The sequence below is a fragment of the Hippoglossus hippoglossus genome, chromosome 23, assembly GCF_009819705.1.
Source record: "Hippoglossus hippoglossus isolate fHipHip1 chromosome 23, fHipHip1.pri, whole genome shotgun sequence".
NCBI classification, from domain to species: Eukaryota; Metazoa; Chordata; class Actinopteri; order Pleuronectiformes; family Pleuronectidae; genus Hippoglossus; species Hippoglossus hippoglossus.
The window spans coordinates 289583-311786 of record NC_047173.1 but is presented as its reverse complement, the minus strand read 5'-3'; the positions used below and the strand labels follow the sequence as shown (position 1 = coordinate 311786).

Below are 22204 nucleotides of genomic sequence, written 5' to 3'. Positions count from 1 at the left end.
ATGTACACACACAGTGAAAGCACACATAAATACAGAGCCAACACATCAAAACACATAGATAACCATACACATTTTGAGCGTACTTTCTTGCTAACCTACTGAGAGTCACTGCTGGTTTACAACAGAAATTACATAGGGCTCTGTAAAAACCAGCAAATACTTTGAACAATGAAGGCGAGTAGGAAGGGGGAAGGCACGAAGGAGCTGAAAATGAAGAAAGGAAAAGGTCTGAACTGATTTAGAGCAGAGTAGTCAGGCAGAGGAAGGAGGAGGATAGAGATCCAGTAGAAGAACAAAGAATAATGAACATGCAGGAGGTCAAAATTCTAAACAAGAAAAAAAAAATATCATGAGAAATTTCTATATCCTATGTATTCTGAAGAATTACTGTGAATTACTATCTTTCACTTCTTACGTGAGAAGTAAAACATGCAGACAATGCCCAGTGCTTCACTTAATATCCAAGGACAGGACAAGATTAGATATCGTAGGAGCTGCCCAGGGGCCTGTACTATGAAGCAGCATTTGCGCTGTTGAAACCCAACCGGGTTTCAACCTAAAATAAAATGTCTAAAACTGTCAGTCACACTATGATAATATATGTGAATTTCACATTAATGTAATGGAAACAGAAATAAAAATATATAACCGCAAGGTTCGGGCCTTAATGCTCTCAATAGGAGGAAGCTGTTAAATTGGCCAAAGTTCAAGCGAAAAGAAGCAATAAGGAGGTTTCAGGCTTCGCAAAGTTGAGCAAAGTCACTTCAGCCGGTTTACTTCAGTCTAGGTGAGAACAGTGACTCATGTCATCATTTCAATTCAAGGAGCGGTGCGACAATTACGCAGTCAGATTCATGCCAATGGGTAAAGAATTTGGTGAAATTCAAGCTTATTGCGGTACACATTTTTGGCACCCTCTATGGGCGGAACTCAAAATGCTTAAAGACGCCTAATCTGCAACATGCTATGAAGATACCTCCTAAGTATTATGATGATTGGACAAATTATTGATGAGTTATGGCCAATTTCCCACTAAGCCCCGCCCTTAGGTTTCGGTTAATGGAGGCAATGTTTGTTGACCAATCCTGCTTATTTAATAAATAAATGTGTATCTCAGTCTCACAATGCTATATACTGAATTTTGACACAACTATTGTTAGATTCTTAGCGTGGATACGGTGAGATTGTTATACATGTCGGCAGTAAAGACATACCTCAGTCGGCAGTCACAATAATTAATATTGATTCTGTGTGTAATTATGCAAAGACAATGTTGGCCTCCATAGTATTCTCTGGACCCCTGACTAATGTGACCTTTGATGACATGTACAGCCGGCTCTCATATCTATCAAACATGACTAAGGTTTTTAGACAGTCAAAACAATGACCGTCCAGACTCGAGACCAGGAGGCAGAGTCACAGTCTTTCATGCTTCTCTGCACTTCTATTAAAGGAGTCACCCCCAATACCCGATAGAAACTGTCTACCCCCGACCACCCAAATTAATTAAATCAAACGCAAACAAGAGAGGATTAATGCATACAAACCAAATAAAAATGTGTAAAAGCACTGTATCAGAACCAAACAATTGAGGGGTGAAATGTGGTCTATTAAATATTAGGTCACTCAGATCCAAATCTCTACTTGTCAAAGATGTGACAACTGTCCATCAATTTCACTTATTCTGTTTGACCTGTCATACAAATGTAAATTACGAGCAGAGCAGCCAATCACATGCAGCACAAACTGTGGCAAAAAGGTTTATTTATACATTAAAAGATTGTCATTCAACATCTTTTTTTACATTACAGTATTAATACTAAGTGTACAATAAACAAAAGTGATTAGTGACAGTGATTAGTGAGTGTTTTCAGACACAACCTCAGTCTCTCTGCTCCCCCATTTACTTATTTTACTTCCATAGTCTCATATCTCTCTCTCTCTCTCTCTCTCTCTCTCTCTCTCTCTCTCTCTCTCTCTCTCTCTCTCTCATTCTGCAGGTATCTCTGAATGCAGATGACAACCTATAGTAGTAGTAAATGGTACTGCTATCATTAATAACATAAAAGTCAGACAGATCTTAAATATGATGATGAGGTTACCCAACTGTTCCTGCTCACTCTCTACTCTCTCTGAACAATCTCCCCCATTTCTCTTCTCTTGCCTATTTTTTAAGGCAGATGCCCACCCACATTGAGTCTGGTTCTGCTAATGAATTCAAAGTCTCCGAAGTGCTTGCTCATTGCAGGAACTGTTGGGTTTCTCTATATTGTTTAAGGTCTAGACCTTACTATGCCTTGCGATAATGTAAGTTATTATTTGGTGCAATACAAATAAAATCAAAAAATTTTTATTAAATCAAATTCTTTGCACAATTTAATTAATTAATTAAACGTGACTTTTTGTCCTGTTGTATTTTATAGAAAACTGTCCATCGTCCACACTTCTGAGGCAAATGGCAGGCGCCATGAACCGGAGCAAGGGTAAGATTAAAGAAGATACGCGCTGCGCTGTATAAAATACATTGTATAAGTTTACTTTATCTGATCTATTTCATCATTATGTTTTCACAGCCTGAGCCCCCCCCCCAAAAAAACCAGGCAGTCACTGCACATTTGGATATGCAGTGTGGAAAATGACACCATTGTAAGTAAGTAACTGTGTAGTAATTGTGTTTTTTACTGTGGATCTTCCAATGGTGAATTAGCGAGGCTATTTCCGTTTATTAATAATATACTCATGTTACTCATGTTGTTTTCCAGCTGCCTGTAAGACATACTATGACGTACTAAGACGTACTATGAGCCAGTATAAAGGAGCTTCCTGTACATCCAACCGGACCTTGCAGCTCTTGCAGCAGCATTGAAAAGTTCAGGAGTCGACAGAGAAGAAAGAAGGTAAGATTAGATTCAGTTACATGTATAGGTGTATGTTGTCATTGAACTGTGCTGATTGTAGTGATTGTGTTTACAGCTGATTGAAGCGGGACAGATGACATGGATCCATCCTTCCACAGCCAGGAGCTCACCGACCTGTGTGCCACACTTCAAATAAGACTAGAAGCTACACTGAATCTCACAGCTACACACCACAGACGTCTACACACTGGGGCAGATTCGGACAGAGTCCCACTAAGAACTTATGACTGCAGTGCTTTTGGTATAGGCTTACTAATAATTAATATTCATGAATAAATTATTAGTAATAATAACTATATTAATTATTATTATTATTATTGTGTGGGAGTGGTTTACCCACATATGTATTATAATGACCCAGGGTGACCAATAGCAACAGATCTACCAGCCAATCACGAGTGACTTTTCGTTTCAAAGGTCTGTGGTTTCCTCCAATGGTGAAGTGAGATAAGTTCACACCAGTGGTTTCACTGCGATTCATATGCTAATTAGATCACACTTTTACTCCGCGTCTCCCCGGCGGCACATCAATTTATGTCACTGGGGAACGCAGATTTCACAGGCTGTAAACAGGCACTAACTGCCAGGAATTAGGGGCGTTTGCAGGCGTTTGCAGGGGCGCAAATTTCGGCGCAAATCAGTTTTAAAGATGCGGCGGAGGGCCTTCTTGTTCTTGGTGGTAAAGCCAGGGTACCACACTGTAATGCAGTATGTGTTGATGGACTCAGTGGCATGCCTGTAGAAATGAACCAGCAGCTGTTTTGGGAGTTGTGCTTTTTTCTAAGTTTCTGAGAGCCTTTTTGGTCACCGCAGTTGTGTTGCTGTGCCATGTCAGATCCTGGCTGATGTGGACTTCCAGGTATTTAAAGCTCTGAACTGCCTCCACCCTCTCTCCATTGATACTGATGGGTTGATGGCTGTTATGTTTTACACTTCTCAAGTCCAGTATCCGTTCTTTTGTTTTGTTCAGATTAAGAATGAGGTTGTTGGGCTCCAGCTCTCCAGGTTCTCGACCTCTTCTCTGTAGGCTGCCTCATTGTTGTTTTTTTGTGATCCTGCCTATCACAATGGTGTCATCGGCAAACTTAATTATGATGTTAGAACCGTAGATTGGTTTGCAGTCATGTGTGAGGAGGGAAAACAGTAGGTGGTTCAGCCCACAGACCTGTGGTGCTCCAGTGTTCAGTGTTATGGGGAAAGAGAGATGCTTGTCTATGCGTACCGTTTTCAGTCTGCCAGTAAGAAAGTCCAGAACCCAGTAACACAGGTGGGTGTTGAGACCAAGGTTATTTAGTTTGAGGGCCAGTTTGTTGGGTTGGATGGATGCAGAGCTATAGTCAACAAATAGAATCCATACATAGGTGTCTCGCTGATCCAGGTGTGACAGGGCAGTGTGAGCCCTGTTAGCAAACTGGTGCTCCCCTGCAATGTCAGCTTATTTATGGGTTGGTTGTTGTTTCAGTCGAACCATGCAAAGAAATGGTTCAGATCGTCAGGGAGAGATACGTTTGCTGTGTGTATTGGACAGGAGTTGTAACCTCTGTCGTCTGTAATGGCTTTTTTGCCCAAGCGCCAAGAGTCAGAGTTGATGAAGTGCTCCTCTATTTTATCAAGGTTATTAGTGAGTATTTTAGTTTTTTGTCAGATGATGAGGAAAGGACTGATGTCAGTCTGTTTGTTGTTAAAGCAGAGAGGAAGGAAAATAAGTAGTTAATGTGGGATGATATGTCCGACATGATATGTTAATTTATATTCATAAAATCGAACAGTGTTTTTGTATAATTTCTCTAATAAAAGACATCAGAGGATGTAGTTTTTTTTCTCCTCGTGTTATTCGGCTCTGTATTGGTATGATAAAACACTAAAAGCATTAACACTGTGAGGCGTTATGTCTGGAATCTTTGTTGAATTAAAATTAAGCTGTAATAGTTGTGATATATTTATGTATTCTGATGGAAGTTCTGTGAGTGGACACATGAAAAGTGTGGAACAGAAAAAAAACTGCGTTCAAGAAAAATATAAATGCCACTCTCAAATTTTGTTCTCAAATTTGTTAAAGTCAGTGTTAGTGAGACAATCTGTCCATCTGACAGGTGTGACATATTAAAAGATGCTGATCATTATTACACAGATGTGCCTTCTACTGGTCACAACAAAAGGCCATTTTAAATTGTGCAGTTTATCTTGAAGAATGAAGCATCGCGTTAGTTCATGCTGGACACACTGTCATAAGATGTCAGCTACTGGTTTATGGGTGCTCGTCAGTCACCCACCAATCACAGCCCATTCTCTCAACAAATCGGTCCCTTTAAATACAACTTCCTCCTCACTGATCCCTGCTCAGCTAGCTGGCACTCCCGCCGCTGCTGCAGCGTCTCCTCAGCTTTGCAATTTAATCCTTGCAGTTATTGCGGAGGCGGCCACCCAGGCCTGCGTGTCCACACCGCACATGTTTCTTAAAAGATAAGTGACTAATGCATCAGAGCTTGGCAAAGCTCTAAATAAGAACCCAAATCTTTATTTTGTTAATCAATCATCACCAAGATTTTCTGGCTGGTTTAAGTGTTCTGCCAAAAGTATCCCATGTCTGTCATAATTTCTAATCAGCTTTGAAAAAAACTAAACAAAACGGAAAACTGAAATAGGACTACATTAGGGTGATCCTCCAATTCCCATATTTCGCATAAATCCTATTGGTGTAGCAACTCGGAAATACTCAGGTAAAAGTCATATAAATAAATTGATACATTTTAAAATAAATAAATCATTTTGATTATAGATCTGTCAGCCCTCCCATGACTATGGTGCTTCCAACATTAATAGCCCATACCTCTCTCACAGTTTTCCTTAGACAAAGCAACACCTTTTCTGTGTCTGTCGTATAACAGCCACTGCATTTTCAATATTCTTTCAAAAGTCCTTTGGTCACTGCCGCGTGAAAAGCGGAACGGCATATATATATTTAAATTTTTTTCTCTACAACAACAAAGTAGAGACATCACTTGCCCTCAGATTCTTTACTGATGCTGCTCCCTCTATTGGTTTTGGAGGATCCACAATAATGAGACGTTTGGCCCAAAGAACTGCTAGCTCTTCCTTCTTATGTTCAATCCACAGCTCTATAGAATTATATCCTATTGTCCTTGCATGTATTCTCTGAGGCAAATCTTGGTCAAGGAAACAAATCAGTTTTCTGCAATATGGAAGCAACTGTGCTTTTACTGTTCTCTTGTTCTTTTAAATCTCGAAATATGCAACCTTCATCCATCAAAGCTTCTGTAGCAGGTATTCAGTTCATTTAAGATGCAAAGATCCTTCTCTACGTAGCCTGCTCGGGAATCCCCCTATTCGTTTCCTCTTCAATGGTCTTAAAAAGAACATTGAGGAAGAAATGATAAGCGCCTCCCCTTCTCTAAGCACTCAAAATCTGATAGAGAGGGAAAAGGTCCAACTGTTGTCATATCACAAACGAACAATGCTTTCTGTCCCCTATCTTCTATAACCCGCCATCTCCAATGGCGCCCCTCGAGCGAAGCAAGATGAACCCTCGTTCCAGACTGACAAAGGAAAGGCCATGTCAGGATCTTGGTTCACATCTCGCCTTCGCCTACTCTGCAAATGACACAGACCCCCGACCCAGCGGTACACCTCGCACTCCCTTTGCATCGGTGCTGCTACCACCGCTGCTGCCCTGGTCTCTGAATCCACTGTGAAAGGCAAGGGTCTTTCGTCTTCAGCAGCTTTCGAGCATCGAGTTCGCCCAGCCTTAGAGACAGCTCAAAAGACCATGAGTGCTAATACATGAACAGCAAATCTTTCAGTCATATAAACTGCAGATATAAGAGATATAAACAACAGCTGCATTCAGATGGTAGTGAATGGCTGAGGTCTGCAGCACGCATGCCTGCATTCCTTAGTAATAATTGTAGAAGTCTGCAGCATGCTTGCTGTTATACATAGATATTTCACATAACAGTAGTATGTCCTCTCGCAGAATCATGCCCACATTCTTTAGTCCATAGTTTAAAGGTCTGCAGCATGCTTGCTGCTGCATATGGATATTCAGGTGGCTGTGGTATGACCTCTGGCAGAATACATGCCTGCAGTCTTCAGATCATTTTAGAGGCCTGCAGTTTGCTCACTGCTATAAATAGATATTTTACTTAAAGGGCCCATATTGTGTAAAATTCAGGAAGAGAATGTGTCCGTGCACATTCCTCCTAAGAACGTTACTGTTCGAGACCAGCGGTTATGCTTTATTTCTTCTGACGTGCCGTGTCGCTATGTTCAGCAACATGTCTGCTTGGTGTATTGAAACTCCGTAGTGTAACTCGGGACGTTACTCCTACATTGGCCGACTGTCCTGCTAACACTTGAACAAACATGAGGACGGTGTAACTTACAGTTAAGAAACATCCTGTTGTAACCTACTGTAAATATGTGGCTGGTCTTCTATAGCTGTATCCAAACTAGGGCTGTGCAATTAATCGAATTTTGGGTCAAACGATCTCCAAACTAATATAATCGAGTTGAAACGATTTATTTGGCATTTTTCGTTGTACAGTAGGCCTAGAGATTTTCTGAAAGAGACGCGCATGCGCAATTCAGTCCTTCCCCCAAAGCATTCAACGCGGCCCTGCTGACTGGCACTCACTCTCAAGCAGCTGTAAAGTGAAGGAGGTGAGTTGTGTGTGTGATGACCGGCGGTATTTAAAAAACAGCGCAAGTGGAAAATGGCAGAGGGAGGGCAGCCCCGTTTGATCGACAAAAAGGGTAGAAAAAGTTGGGAACACTTCGGATTCGAAGAATCCGACGAGGAGCAGCACCACACAATGTGCAAGATTTGCTGCAAGGTGATATCTGCGCCACTTGGCAACACAACAAATCTATTCAACCATCTGAAACTAAAGCACAAAGTCACTCACGACGAATTAATAAAGAAACAAAAAGACAAGGCCACAACCCCCACGACATCAACGCAGAGACAGACATCGATCTCAGCCACACTGTATAATGCGACTCCTTATCCGTCAAATTCGGATAGGCACAAGAAAATAACTAAAGATATGCACCCTATCAGTACAGTCAAGGGCGAGGGTTTCAAGGAGCTAATCCATACTTTGGACAAACGGAATGCGTTGCCATCTCGGCACCATTTCAGCAGAGTGGTTCTGCCAAATATGTACCAAAGATGTCGAGAAGAAGTTGCAAAAGAAGTGTCTAAAGCGGCACAATGGAGCCATATATTAGCCTGACCCTCCACTTCATCGACACAGATTTCAGTTTGAGAGTAAGATGTCTCCAAACGGCGTTCATGCCTGAAGACCATACTGGACAAAACATCGCCCATGGACTGAGGGAAGCTCTGGCGGAATGGGGATTAAACGAGGGAAAGCTAGTCTGCATCACCACGGACAATGCCGCTAACATAAAGCTGGCGGCTGAGGTCAATGGATGGTTGAGGCTCCAATGTTTCGGGCACAGACTCCACCTGGCCATAGGTGAGTAGCAATTATTCTTATGTGAAAAATGCCATGAGGGTTAGATTAGTGATGATACTCAGCTCAGTGAACCAGATAAAGCCGGGTTTACACCGGGCGCTGAAGCGCCGCGCCACGCCATTCTCAAGCACGCAGCCGCCTGGCTGTTCACACCGGACCCGCATTTCTCCGCGCCGGTCAGCCCGCGATTCTCCGCTTGTTGTTGTATGTAACCCGTTGAATGTCGGGGTTCGGGGGTAAATGGTGATGGTCCTCATAGCCATCCCCCACCCCTCTCTTTCTCTCTCTGTCTGTCTGCTTGTGTGCTTGTAGTGGGGGGGCAGATGGGGAAATTTCAAAGTTCTCAGTTACAAAGTGTTTTTTTGGAGAGAAATACTGAATAAATGCATCATGTTTTCAAACTCAAAAGTAATCGTTTGAATAATCGTGATTTCAATATTGTCCAAAATAATCGTGATTATGATTTTTTCCATAATCGAGCAGCCCTAATCCAAACATAATGTGACTTTCAGCTGTGTTCACCAGAGAGATCGTCAATGCGCCAGAATGAGACCAGCGATAGGCCTGGTTGCGTGTCACTCAAAGTGCAGTTAGCCAATCAGAAGAGGGGCTCAAGAGGCAGGCGAAAACAGCCTGTTCTGTCTGCAGCTCCAGAGAGAGGCAGAAGAGAGGACATGGAAATACACACTGCAGCAGTGTTTTCGACTTTAAACCACTGATATATCATATTAGGGGGACCAGTACCTCAAACTAAATCCCAGAAAGGTGTAAAATATGGGCCCTTTAACAGTAGTATGACTTCTCGCAGAATGCATGCTGCATAGTTTAGATAATTTTAGAGGTCTGCAGCATGCTTGCTGCTACACATAGATAATTCACTTAACAGTAGTTGGACCTCTCGCAGAATGCACGCTTGCATTCTTTGGCCAATAGTTTTGGAGGTATGCAGCATGCTGCTGCTACACTACTCATGTAGTGTGGTGTGACAGTGGTGTGCCCTTTCGCAGGATGCATGCTTGCATTCTTTAGTCAATACTTTAGAGGTCTGCAGCATGCTTGCTGCGACATATATATATTATTATTCTAGCTTGGCGTTAGGTTTCCATTGTTTTGGTTTTTTTTGCACATGTATCCTGTTTGATCATAGCATGCTGCTTGGCTAATCCATAGAAACATCCAAAGAATGGAGTCTTTACACAGTAATGGAGATGATAGAATAGAGTGGGCTGCTATCCAGCAATTGGCATCTTTTCTGATAAGAAGCAGAGGTGATTAGATCCCTGGGAATAAAAAATTGATGAGAGTCTTAGGAACACAGATTATGTTATTTCATAAATCATCAGCAGACACCATCAGATAGACATACACCTGCAACATGCACACAAACAAACCTCTGTAAAGTTGCCACGCTTGCTGTAGATGGCAGACAGTAGTCTGTAACATTCAATACAGCTGCCTTCTCTGGATATGATGTCCAAGGTCATCTTCTCTGCTTCTATGGTATGGCTGACCATGGCTAAAACCTGAGCCTGGTAAAATGTTTGAAACAAGAGAAGTAGCTTTTTTAGTTTGTCAAAGTGTTTAAGGGAACACAAATGGATTAGGGTTGGTTGTGTGTGTGTGTGTGTGTGTGTGTGTGTGTGTGTGTGTGTGTGTGTGCGCCCATGTCTATCTATGGTTATGAGGGGAAATTTTGGTTTAATGCCATCATGGTGAGGACATTTTGACGTTGTGAGGACATTTTGGCTGGTCCTCACAAATTGAATGGGCTGTTTGAGGGTTAAGACTTGGTTTTAGGGTTAGTTGTGATGGTTAAGGTAAGGGTAAGGGCCTAGAGACTGCATTATGTCAATGAGAAACTATAGAGATGTGTGTGTGTGTGTGTGTGTGTGTGTGTGTGTGTGTGTGTGTGTGTGTGTGTGTATGTGTTCACCAGAGCCAGCCAAATGTCTGTGTTGTCTGGCTGCAGGGCTGCAGCCTCTCTATACACCTGCAGAGCCTCCTCAAATCGGCCTGTGTTGTAGTACAGTGCTCCAAGCGGTGTCAGGATGTCCACCTTCCTTGTTATCTGCAGCGCCCTGCAGGCAATGGTCAAAGGTCATGAGGATGGCTTGTTATGGAGGTGGTTTACACCCATGTACAGGTTCAACAGCTACCGACTCACTCTATCTGCATTGAAACTGTAATCTGCAGTTGTTGTAGAAAACTTTTGAATGCTTATGCTGTGCGCAACCTTTGAAAAACATCTGATTCTGTGTATGATAAGCATCTGGAACTGTGCATAGCCTTTGACAAATGTCTAATAAACAACAGACACAGGGAGAGTCTCCCTCGAAAGGAAATGCGCTCATCCAGCTAAGCATGTTACAGTTGATTATGTGCTACACTCAGGGGTGACAAACACCCACCATACAGGTCAAGCCCATGCAGAACAGATTTCTCTCTGCAAATATACACCTTCACAAGACAGTATAATTTGTTGCATATATATTCAGCGTGTAAGAAATGTAATCATCTTTTAAAAATGCAGTTAGACATCGCCCGAATCTAATAGAGTCGGAAACAGAGCCTCGGAAATCTAGTAAGGTTTAAAACAGAGGCCCTCTAGGACTCCAAAGATTTATAATGGTGTCAAAGTTGGACTGACAATCACTACTTTATACACCATTAGAATCGACCCATGAACCAATCAGGAGGTGGGTTTCCCCAATGGGAAATAGCAGACACGATGATGGGAAATATAAGCAGAGGGTTTGAGGCTCAGTCTTCAGTCAGGTTCCGGAACCAGCTCGGGTTTACATCTTATGAAAGAATAAACTCTACTGCATTGAACTTCGACCATCTCCAGTGAATTCTATTGATCAACTATTGAGACTCCAGTAGTAGCAAAGTAAATGTGTTGGAAAAGAAGTCTAGACGTAGGCCAATCCCATTTCACCCCTTCGCCCTAACCCTACCCCTACCCCTTGTTATCTTTCCCTTTGAAACGGAGTCACAAGGGGTAGTGGTTGAAATCTTCCCAGACGAATTGGGACAGCCTTTCAAGAATCCGTTACATCGTCAGTAGTCATTGAGGAAACCCGACACGTCATCAGTAGAGATACAGACGAGACAGTTTTGCCGGGGATGTTATTGTAATAACATTGTTGAGATCTTAAATAAACCAATGCTATTGCTTGCAGTTACTAAAGTGAAAAACCTATAATATCCAAATAACATCTCTGCTAATGCAGGTGAATCAATGACTTTTGAAATTGTAAAGCTTAAATGCTCTGCATTATTTCAGGTATGAATCAAAAGCTCACAGCCGCAGTTTGCTAGCAGTGGTCTGTATGCAACCCTGCCAGGATGCTTTGTTATTAGAGGAGAAGTTTAGTTCAGTGACATTGCTGCTATACGCGGGTTCAATCAAGGGTGGGGGGTGCGATATGAAATGATGTGAAAATACGGGACTATCATGCAAAAAAAAGATTGTTCGCATGCCATGCTAACACTAGCGCAGTCGCGATCTTTTGTTTAAGGTTGTTGTGAAAAAGTGACCATAATACATTGAACTGATATTAAACTAAGATATTACAATCATTATCGTAATTTAAATCTTTATTAATGGAGAAAATACTACATTTGTGGGTCTCTCTCCCAGCATCTCAAGGCATTCCGGGTACCTCTCCGTTTGAAGTGAGGGTCTGAAAAATCTCTGAATGTGCAAAACGAAGGGGAAGGGCTAAGGGGTGAAAGAGGATTGGGCTTTAGTATCTGGCCCAGTGTTAGACTTTTTTATCTCCAGCACAATAATTGACAAAGTGCTATATACAGTGAAAAAGATATTCATCACAGGATATCATTATTGTAAACAAATGAGATGAAGTTCCAATAAACCCTGTGACTTCCTATCACACAATGACATTGAGACTTGATCTGTAAGGAATCCAGTGTACCCCCTTTCCTCATACCTTCCTGACCTGTTGGTTCACAAGAAAATTTAAATGCAGCGCTGAAGACCTTTGTCATTGTTACAATTGCTGGTCTCTTTGCTCTAAATTGTGTAGTAATTTGCCTGCTAGTAATTCCATCATCCTCCTACATCATATCTTTTAAACCTGCCCAGTGTCCCATGTCTTTTCTTTAACCTCTTGTCATCATGAAGATATTTCTGACCCCACTCTGGCTTACATATAGTATGTATTTTACTTGTTTGTTGAACATTTCTGTTTGTGTTATGATTTTATGAAGATCTCCTATGCTTTTATTAGTTTACCTACTTCCTTATTTCTGTGTATATTCATATTTGTTCATTCCTATGTTTTGTTTATTCATATTAATCAATCTCTGTGAATCGCTACCTAATCGTGGTGAAGGGGTTTGTGTGTCACAGTGACATGACAGCTGGGTTGTCTGGAGCACTAGCCCCCCAGTAGGGTCTCCCAAGGCAAAGTAAACACAGGGGAAGGGTCAGTGATGAAGAAAACCATGTTGAAAAATGGTAACAGACTTATGTTAATCTTGCCTGGAATAGGGAACCAGTGGCCCCAACCTGGAGTCAGACCTGGGAAGGGAGCTCACTGGCAAGCATCTAGTGGCCAGGGGCCTCATTTATAAAACAGTTTGTAGGATTCATACTAGAAATGTATGTGAGCACAAAGGTGAAAATGGCAAAAAAAAGATTATGATTTATAAAACTGTGTGCACACACACCTGAAGACAATATTCCCTTAATGAATCACCCTCCACCTGGAAACATGCATAAGTGAATCTGCCTCTACACGCCCACTTTCAACCATAAATGGTCAATGCAAAGCACCTCATTAATGCTGATGCATATAAATGAACCTACTGATCATTGAATTTTTACGGTGAATCATGGCACAGAGGAAGACCAACAAGCACAACTTAGCAGACACCAAAATCGAGTCTTGTGAGTGAAGTGGAGGTGAGAAAAGCAGGTATTGTTTGGTGGCCACCGCCGTGGCATAACAAACAAGAGAAAATGAACCGAGTGGCAATGTGTAACTGCTGCAGTTAATGCAGTGAGTGCCACAAAGTTCAAGAAGGGTGACAATGACACTGACATGGCTGACACCACAGAAGATCCAGTTAAAGCACAGTTCTAAGTTTGATTGAAATAAAAATTTGACTCATAAAAGTACAGTGATTGATATGTTGTATTCTTTGGTTCCTCCAGAGTCAATGGGAGCGGCAGGTGGCGAGGAGGCCCCTGGCAGGGGACCCCCAGCAAAGAGGCCCCTGTAGAGCGCAATACCCGTGCTGCACACGCATAGAGACAATAAATTATTTTTAATTGTTTCCTGTCTGAAATGAAGCTCAGTCAGGAAGACTGTCCTCTTCGGCATGCCTCCTAAATCACTGGCACAGTCTCTGCTAACCCTAAGCACTACTAGGTTATCCTCTTTTTATCCAATCACAGCCTGGCATACTTGCATTCAGCCAATCCCGCTTAAGGTGAGAGAGTTTAAAATGCTCTTTCTCGCCTGTAATTCAGCTCTCCTTTCAGCACGGTGCTACAGCATTTAAGCACCCCCACCCCTGCACCAACTTTAATCTCGATTCCTGGTCATCTGCTCAAACCATCATCTAAAAGCCCCTCACAGATGTTCCAACTCCATTTACCATCCCTCATTATCACCAACAGTGTCATGGTTCGCAAGTCTCCTTGAGATCAGAAATTCCTAATGCATAGGGTGTAATGTGATGTTTGTGTCTTCAAATTGTTTTTAGATTAATTATTAGGTACCTGTGTAAAACTCTGAATCAAATTTCCCAGGAAGCTGACATGTGAGAAGACTATTACTTATATTCAATTTACTAGAACCCCCTGATGAAAACGGAGACATCACTTTAAGGGTGACAAGATGAAGTATTATAAATTAACCTGTCCATGACTTCCTAAATTGCATTCACCCTTTGTTCTCACGCATATCCTTTGTTTAGCCCAATCCACAAACTATTGTTTTCAAATTTTGCTGTGATGCTGTCTGCACTGCTCAGTGAATAAAACTCATCTGATCCAGCCACATAATTTGGACCTGAAGGAATTTTTATTCTGAAATTGCCTCTTGGATGTGAGGTGACATGTTTCACTTAATAACATGCAGTCTCCATAGGGGCTTTAGTTTGTCACATACTTTATGCACTGACTCTGAGTTCAGCCAAACTGTGATGGAAATATGTGCCATCACTACTCAAAAACATAGGACCCTATTTTATTTTACCATATCGCACCAAGCAAATAATGGTTAAATGGCCAGTGCCCAAGGAGTTTGATGGTGTGCATTTGGTATTTTGGTGACAAGATCCACCTGGCGTATCTGGGAACCAGGAAAGATTGAGATAAACTATGTGTGTTAGCGGTGGGGATTGACATAACCAATCCCACATACTTTCATACTTGTATCATTTCCCTTAAGGAGAGTTCACACTATGCAGCAGTTTAGTGTTATTTTGGTGACGGCTAAGAGAGATATAGCTCGATTCTAAGAGAGAGAGAGAGAGAGAGAGAGAGAGAGAGAGAGAGAGAGAGAGAGAGAGAGAGAGAACAAAAAGGTAAATCATTAAACGACTTATCTCCCATTCTTACTAAATATTCATGATTTAATTTCAGATGATAAACCTTAGAGAATAATGGAATCATATAGATACAAATTCATTGCTAAAGATAATCCCTAAGATTATCTTCACCAATCTCTTTAATTGAAATTATATTGACTACTGACTGCAAATGTTTCCATCACAGTGTGGGCTTACTTACATTCACTCTAAACAGTGTGTGTTAAACTAAATCCCCATATGGAAGCTTCATCATGTGATTAGGTGAAATTTTCCACCTCTCATCCAGGATTTGTATCTTGTGGCCTCCGTATTAGCTCTGTTGCCACAAATAAGTTAGATATCTGATGGACATGAGATACTTATCTTGTTTGCACGCTATAATAAACCCTACGGCCATGAAAAAAAAATGTTTCTAACTATGTCACCAGGGAGGCTCCGTACAAAACAAAAGAGAAGGAGAAGCTGAAGAAAATTTCAAAATAGGCAAACCAAATTCGATAAGAGGCTATGCACTGTGAAATGCTTATTTTAATCGAAGTTATAATCCCGAACAATTTTGAAATTAAATTAATAGACTAGGTCTCAGAAGATCTAGGGAAATACCAGTGGAAGTAAGACTAGTGAGCAGTCAGTCTAGTTGTATTTAAGAGGCTGTATTATAAAAAGAGGAAATTATTTTGCGGATTTGTTTTCTGGGTGCATCAATTCATTTGATGGTGTTGTTCTGGAGGAAATAAATAGTTTAAAATATGTAATGGATGTAAATAATCATAATATGTTTCTCAATGCAAATTCTTATATAGAAGATGTATAAAATGTAAATTTAATAAAGCTACTGGAATTTATGAAATTTCAGTGTCACATGTCACCATGGTTGTTTACCAAATCATACTAAATGTCTACATTTTCTTATTATAGCACAATGGCACAGGAACATAATTAAGCCAATTACTAACTCTTCAAAAATTAGCCCATGTTTCCATTTAGCTACAGGGGTATAAGTCTTATCAGCTGAGTGTATAAATTGTACTCCTCACTCTTAAGTTGCTGACCATCTTGATAGACATGTTAACTATTAGATGAGCAAAATTAATTTAGGATAGCCAGAGCATTCTGTTGATATTATATATGTTGTCACTTAAAGATTTATTGATCCCATCTCAAGTATATTTTATCCAGTGTCTGACTATGCGGTTTCAGTGAAAATACAACTTATAACACTCAACAATATAGAACTATTCTAACTTTTATGGTCCATAAATTTACTTGAGTTTTGGCTATTAGTGGAGATATGGGATGGGAATCTCCAAACATCAGACACGTATGTGAAATGCTTTGGAATAGTCTTGTGAGTAGATCCTATGTCTGATCAGAGACTCTTAATAAAATATTTAACTGGAACACTGCATGGCCCTGGGCCCCGAGTTGAAATCCTTGTTCTATATACAAGGGGTGTACTTTTAAATCCATGACTATGGATGTTTAGTGTTATGCACTGTGTGCATGACCCCAAATTAACAATTACAGTAACAGTAACAGAAACCATTCTCTTGTCTTTTGGGAGGTCAGGGATTATGGTTTGCTATACAAGCTGATTCTAGATTTTGTTCCATGCCATCTAAGTAGAACAGTAATGATCACAGCGCGGCCGCAAGCCTCATGCAGTTTCAAAGATTAAATTGGAAGCTTGCATGGCAGTATATAATTATATATAATTATTATTTGTCCTTAACCTACCTTCCCTAACTCACTGCGGTGTTAACAGTTTTGGCCCTCTGGAAAACCATCATGGTAGACATGCTGTTGGATGGGGAAAATAGTGGGGTCTTGTAGTATAATCGAGGTGACACAAAAAAATTTAATGATTTTTAAAATACAGGATGTGCCGTATATTGCACTATAATCATACAAACTCTCCATCTATTTGGGTTTCTATCATTTTCCTAAATTGGATACTTAGTTTAAGGGGGGGAAACTTGCACCATTCTAACAATACTGCTCACTTGTGCTTTAAAGTTCAGCTATTGCAGGGTTTCATTCTGACTAAGATGTAGTGGCCAAACAATAAAATGGATCAATATCCAATCAAAATGCAAAAAAACTGCACAAGTTAAGATTTTGGATGTTTTGTGTGTTTCATGGTAAAAGTGATTCTCTGTCTGTCCTGCCAGTGAAGACCACTGGAGAAGAAGGTTGGATTCTGAAAACTTGCTACTTATCATCACTGCTGGCATGTCCATATAGAACTCTGAACTGAATGAATCAGTTTACGTATTATGAACGTGAGGTTTTTTTAATCATCATCGTATAGGCCATCGTGTGAAATACCAGGAGCGAGAGAAAATGTGTGTGTGTGTGTGTCCTGCACATAGACACGCACACACACACACACACTCGCTCAGAGCGACACACACAGCTAAATAAGAGGAGCATTCATGTGAAGCAGCCGGTAAGAGACTTTGTTGAAGAACTGTTGAAATAAACAGTGAAAACAGTGAAAACACAGAGTTTCACTCTGGTCCCTGCTGCTCAATGATCAGAAGGATGGTTTGTATCGTGCTGGAGTTTCCTGTGTCCTCCTCCACTCTCCTGCTGACCTGCTCTCACTTTAACTCATAAACACCATCACTTACCACAAGTTTTTAGGACCTGATCAGTACATGCGTTTGATTCGCTCCAAAGATTATGAGGCTGCATTTAAACATAATGAAAAATTCGTCAACATTTTACTGCTCAGTACAACATGAGATGTGACCCGCACAGTCAGGACTCAGTGTTAAAGTCAGCGGAGGATCCGGATTCATGATCCGACACCATCGATATATAACTAAATACACGATCGTAACTTTGTCATCTTAATCATCCCAATAAAAAACGGAACAAAGTGGTGTATAGGACAGATTGCACTGATATTATTTGGTTTGAGGATCCGGACATGGTTCCGCAAAATGCGTCATGCACACTTTAATACTGTTGGCACTTTGAGCACACTAGCGTTGCACTAAATTGCACTAGTGATCTAGTGCACTCGCACTTTATGTGTATCGCATATTAGCATTGGTGTGTTGTTGCTGGTATGGTACATTGCAAAAAGAGGGGCGGTCTGAGTATTCTTCGCTTAGACCGGCAGAAGTGCACATGCCGGTCCTGCTTATCATATCTTCACCTCTTGTACCAAGACTCCGCTGCTTCATTCTCATTGGATGATCTGAGAAGGCGGCCCAGGTTCACCATAGCAACATAGTGTGCTGGTTTGAGTCGAACTGCTTGCAAGTAGTGAGCTTCTGCTAGCGCTCCTTCTCCTGTTGTAGAGAAATAAGAAGGATGAAAAAGCAAATGGATGAATGTAAAAGGATACAGTGAAAACAGATGGAAGGAAAGAGGGAGAAAAAACAATTTATGTGTTTTATCATGTTTTCCCAAATGTAATGGCTCCTACTGATCATGAGACCTGTGTGGCCTCTGGTATCGACAGAATTAGTTGAAGTGAAGTGATAAGAAGTTTTCAGACATGACCCCAGGGTAAAACCCAGAGAATTGGCTATGGAGTTTACCCAGAGTTTGGATTTTCTTTTGTTTTTCCAAAAACAAAAAAATCCAAGAGAAAACAAATATCCCCAGATGAAAAAGCAGAGCCATACAAGTAGAAGACAACGACGAAGATGTCAGGAGGGTTTGTGGCAGAGCTGGTGTCTGTGTGTTGTCAAGAAAATCATGTGATCTCCGCAGCGGAATAAATACGTTACTTTCTTCTCTGCCTGCTGCATTGTGCATGTGTGAAAAGCAATCTCTGGGTATACTCTGGGTCATGTCTGAAAAACGACTTCAGTGTATCATATTGATAAGTTCAAGCTTAATTTAGTTAATGTATTTTGACCATCCGGCCTATTTTTGTCCACTATGCCTGTATTGACCAACCATTTCAGAGGCCAGAAAGTCTCTAGGTTCCACTCACCTGTATCTACCAGAAACACACCATAATTATTATGCAGGTCAGAATTGTCTGGACAGTTCTCTATGCCTTTCAGATACACTTCATTGGCTTCAGGAAAGCGTTTCTGTGGGAGAATGCAGATTAAATGATTTCAGGTTAAATTAAAACAGGCATGACCTAGACCATTGTTTCAAGAAGCTGTAAAGTGTACAAATTAACTTAACACATTAACTATGTGCCATTACTGTATTACAGCTACTTGCACACGAATCAACTATCTACAGCTAATTAGTTCAGTAATTAGTGATGAGTCATAATACTCCTTTGAGCAAATAAGCCAAATATGGCTATGAGAATGTTGTGAATGTCGGAGGAAGTGCACTTTCTGTATGTTTCACCTGTTCAGCATAAAGTGATGCCAGACTGGAGTAAGCATCAGCAAAATGGGCACCGAAGTTTATGGAGTCCATCAGCAGAACCTCAGCCTCTTTTGCCTTCCCCTGGGACCTGGAACACAGCATCAGTGGTATCACCCTGAATCTAAAGATGGCGCCTCCCTAGTGGCTGCCTGTTGCAGCCGCTCTAGCTCACTTTGAGCATTTTCTCTCTATAACTTCGTCCTTTTTCCTTCTTTCTATACCGAGATGTACGGCTTCATACCGTATAGTGTGCAGGACTAGTTTTATATAAGGAAATATAGTAGTCATAGCAGAAACTTCAGAAAAGTTGTTGTTATATTATAAGTTAACTTGAAGAACTTCAGGTGATGGGCAATAGTCTCTCTCTCCCTCCCACCTAAATGAAGCAAATAGGTAAAGAAACAAATGGTGATGTATAATGACATCATCATAAAAGTTATATTTATGGCCACTTTAAAATATAATTTAGTATTATTATTAATATATCAATATAATATATTGTATAAATATATAAATATAAATATACATATACAAATACAAATATAGCAGGGCGTTTTGCATGGGGACACACTGGTTGTCCCGAGGCAGACAACACTAGTAGTGTGTGTGAGAGACTGATGGTACATGTAAGAGAGTATGTTAGTACTTGTGACATAAATTCATCAGAAAAACATTAAAACTCAGGTAAGATAATTGTCTCTGTTTATTCTGCTGTGAACCACAATGTTTATCTGTTTATGACACAAATGTATTTACATCACTTCCCGAACCCGTTTCAAAGTAAAAGCCCTCCAGCGTTTCAATTTCTGAATCCACTCATTTGTTCTAACGGGGCTTTGATTGTTATCGACAGACCGAAAAATGCGCATCTTCATACCGTAGAGTCCTGACATTTAGTTTCGTACATGAACCAACTTGTTCTTGAAGGAAATGCAGGAGATAAACCAGCAGCTCAGACGCCAGTGCGTGTGAAAAACAGACAACTGACACACAGCTGATCTGCGGCGCGACTACAGCCAGTGAGTCCAGATAGTTGGGGGATCGACAGTGAAGACTGGGAGATCGACCGGTAGATCGCGATCGACGGGTTGGCGACCACTGCTCTATGCTGTTGGCAGCCGATCGTGGATCACGCAGATGGATCCCGATAGTTTCAGTGGATCATGACGATTGATTGTGGATTATGGAGGCATCTGATCGACCGATACAATATACCTATTACAAGCAGCATTACACGCGGCATCTTGCGCTCGTTTGTCCGTCCTGGGAGAGGGATCCCTCACATGTGGCTCTTCCTGAGGTTTCTACGTTTTTCCCCTTTTAATAGTTTTTATTCTTTTTATTTTTTTTTCTTACTCTTGTTGAGGGTTAAGGGCAAAGGATGTCGTACCTTGTTAAGCCCTATGGGACAAAGTTCATGAATATGGGCCATCCAAACAAATTTGAATGACTTATTGAACCACCACCAGTGTCTAGCCCTGGGGGGGGGGATTCCTGGGTTACGCTATGCTTCACCCTCTTCTAATCCTGATGATATCACACAGGGGTCTAAAATGCCAAAGACTAAAACATTCACATAACTTCTGTGCACTTGTCAAATAAACATTGTTAAATCATGAATCAAGTCTCTACTGATTGAACTAAAAACTGACCTTGCCTGACCAGCTGGGGTTCAGTTTCCACAGTAACTTTGGTCTGATGTATTTAAACCATCCTCCATGAAACAGGACAAATTGAAAATTAGATAGAGTTACTGAAATAACTTGTTATCTTGCTTTGTTAAAAACACCCCTTAGGTCATGGACCAGAGCAAGATAAAATAGACATTAGGTTAATGAAAAAACAAACAAAACATAAGTCTCTGTGTCCCGATTGGTTTTTGGTCAAAACAAATGAAGGTGATTGAATGATAAAAGATATTTTTGTGGTCATACATTGGGCAGGGTTGAAGAAAAAGGTAGTTCTTTCTTAAGAATTTGCTGGAGGAAAATTGAGACTGTTCCTTATTGCCAGTTTTGGAGAGTTCTTTAAAAACCTAACGAAATAGTACTTCCACTACAAAACAATAAAATGTTGGAACAGTTACAATGTAACCAGCAGTGTTAGGCCTCTTCAGCTTTTGTCATATTTCACAAAATGATGATCAGATTTTGGATACTGTCACCATGTGTTCTCAAAAAGCATTTTGATGTGTTTGTGAGAATGTGTGTGTCTTACTTGAGGAGGTTGCCCAGGTTAAAGAGAGCGCGGTTATGTTGAGGATTGGTGTCCAGTGCTTTCCTATAGAAGTGCTCGGCCTCCTCTGAGCAGTGTGTCAGAGTGCCAAGATTGTTCATGGCACTGGCATGACGAGGATATAACCTAAGAGGAGATTACAGAAGTGACAACAGAGGAAAAATGGGAGAGGAGAGTCAAACAAAAATATTTCACTTTCTTTTTCACTGGAAAAAAAGATCCACAGTTAAATAACCAGTATGTGCATTGTCACAGTTATAGGGATTATCTTCAGAGCAGATAAATCAGCAGAGTGTTAGGAATGTCATTTACTGCTACTCTCCCTCAATGCTACAAAACACCTCTCTGTAATTGCAATACACTTTTATAGTCAGTGCCCATGGCAGGGGGGAGTTGGGTGCCAAGGCAATATTTCTACTGCAACATTGTTCCACATATTATGGGATTGGCTCTCAACAGAGAAGACAGAGTAGCAGCTGTGGAAACACCTTAGAGAAATAAGCAAGGTTTAGTTAATCGTGTATTTGGCAAAGAAATGAAATAGACATTCCCACCAGCATTGTATCAGTACATGACATAATACCAATAAAGAAAGAAAAATATGTATAATTTCAGCACAATAATGTTGTT

At 40.9% G+C, this 22204-nt stretch overlaps 1 protein-coding gene and 2 long non-coding RNA genes across 8 annotated transcripts in view; 2 read left to right on the top strand and 1 right to left on the bottom strand.

Annotated features, from left to right (window-relative positions):
• Positions 1-22204, bottom strand: part of tmtc1 (transmembrane O-mannosyltransferase targeting cadherins 1) — a 90461-nt gene that overhangs the window by 14435 nt on the left and 53822 nt on the right. For 4 of the 6 annotated variants that reach the window (XM_034578699.1, XM_034578702.1, XM_034578703.1 and 1 more), the window contains 6 exons: positions 21557-21700; positions 19319-19427; positions 18942-19044; positions 18153-18288; positions 10353-10497; positions 9811-9948 (listed from right to left, as the gene is read on the bottom strand). In XM_034578699.1, coding sequence (XP_034434590.1) covers positions 9811-9948; positions 10353-10497; positions 18153-18288; positions 18942-19044; positions 19319-19427; positions 21557-21700 — 775 coding nt within the window. Of the gene's footprint in view, positions 1-9810; positions 9949-10250; positions 10311-10344; positions 10498-18152; positions 18289-18941; positions 19045-19318; positions 19428-21556; positions 21701-22204 lie in introns of those variants that run through there. The other 2 variants (XM_034578705.1, XM_034578701.1) reach the window with 2 other exon arrangements.
• On the top strand, positions 2-21848 carry LOC117757501. The gene is made up of 3 exons (XR_004613134.1): positions 2-532; positions 3865-3869; positions 21836-21848. It is a non-coding gene; the product is annotated as an uncharacterized LOC117757501 (long non-coding RNA).
• Positions 7497-17045, top strand: LOC117757497. The gene is made up of 3 exons (XR_004613130.1): positions 7497-7673; positions 8947-8951; positions 17035-17045. It is a non-coding gene; the product is annotated as an uncharacterized LOC117757497 (long non-coding RNA).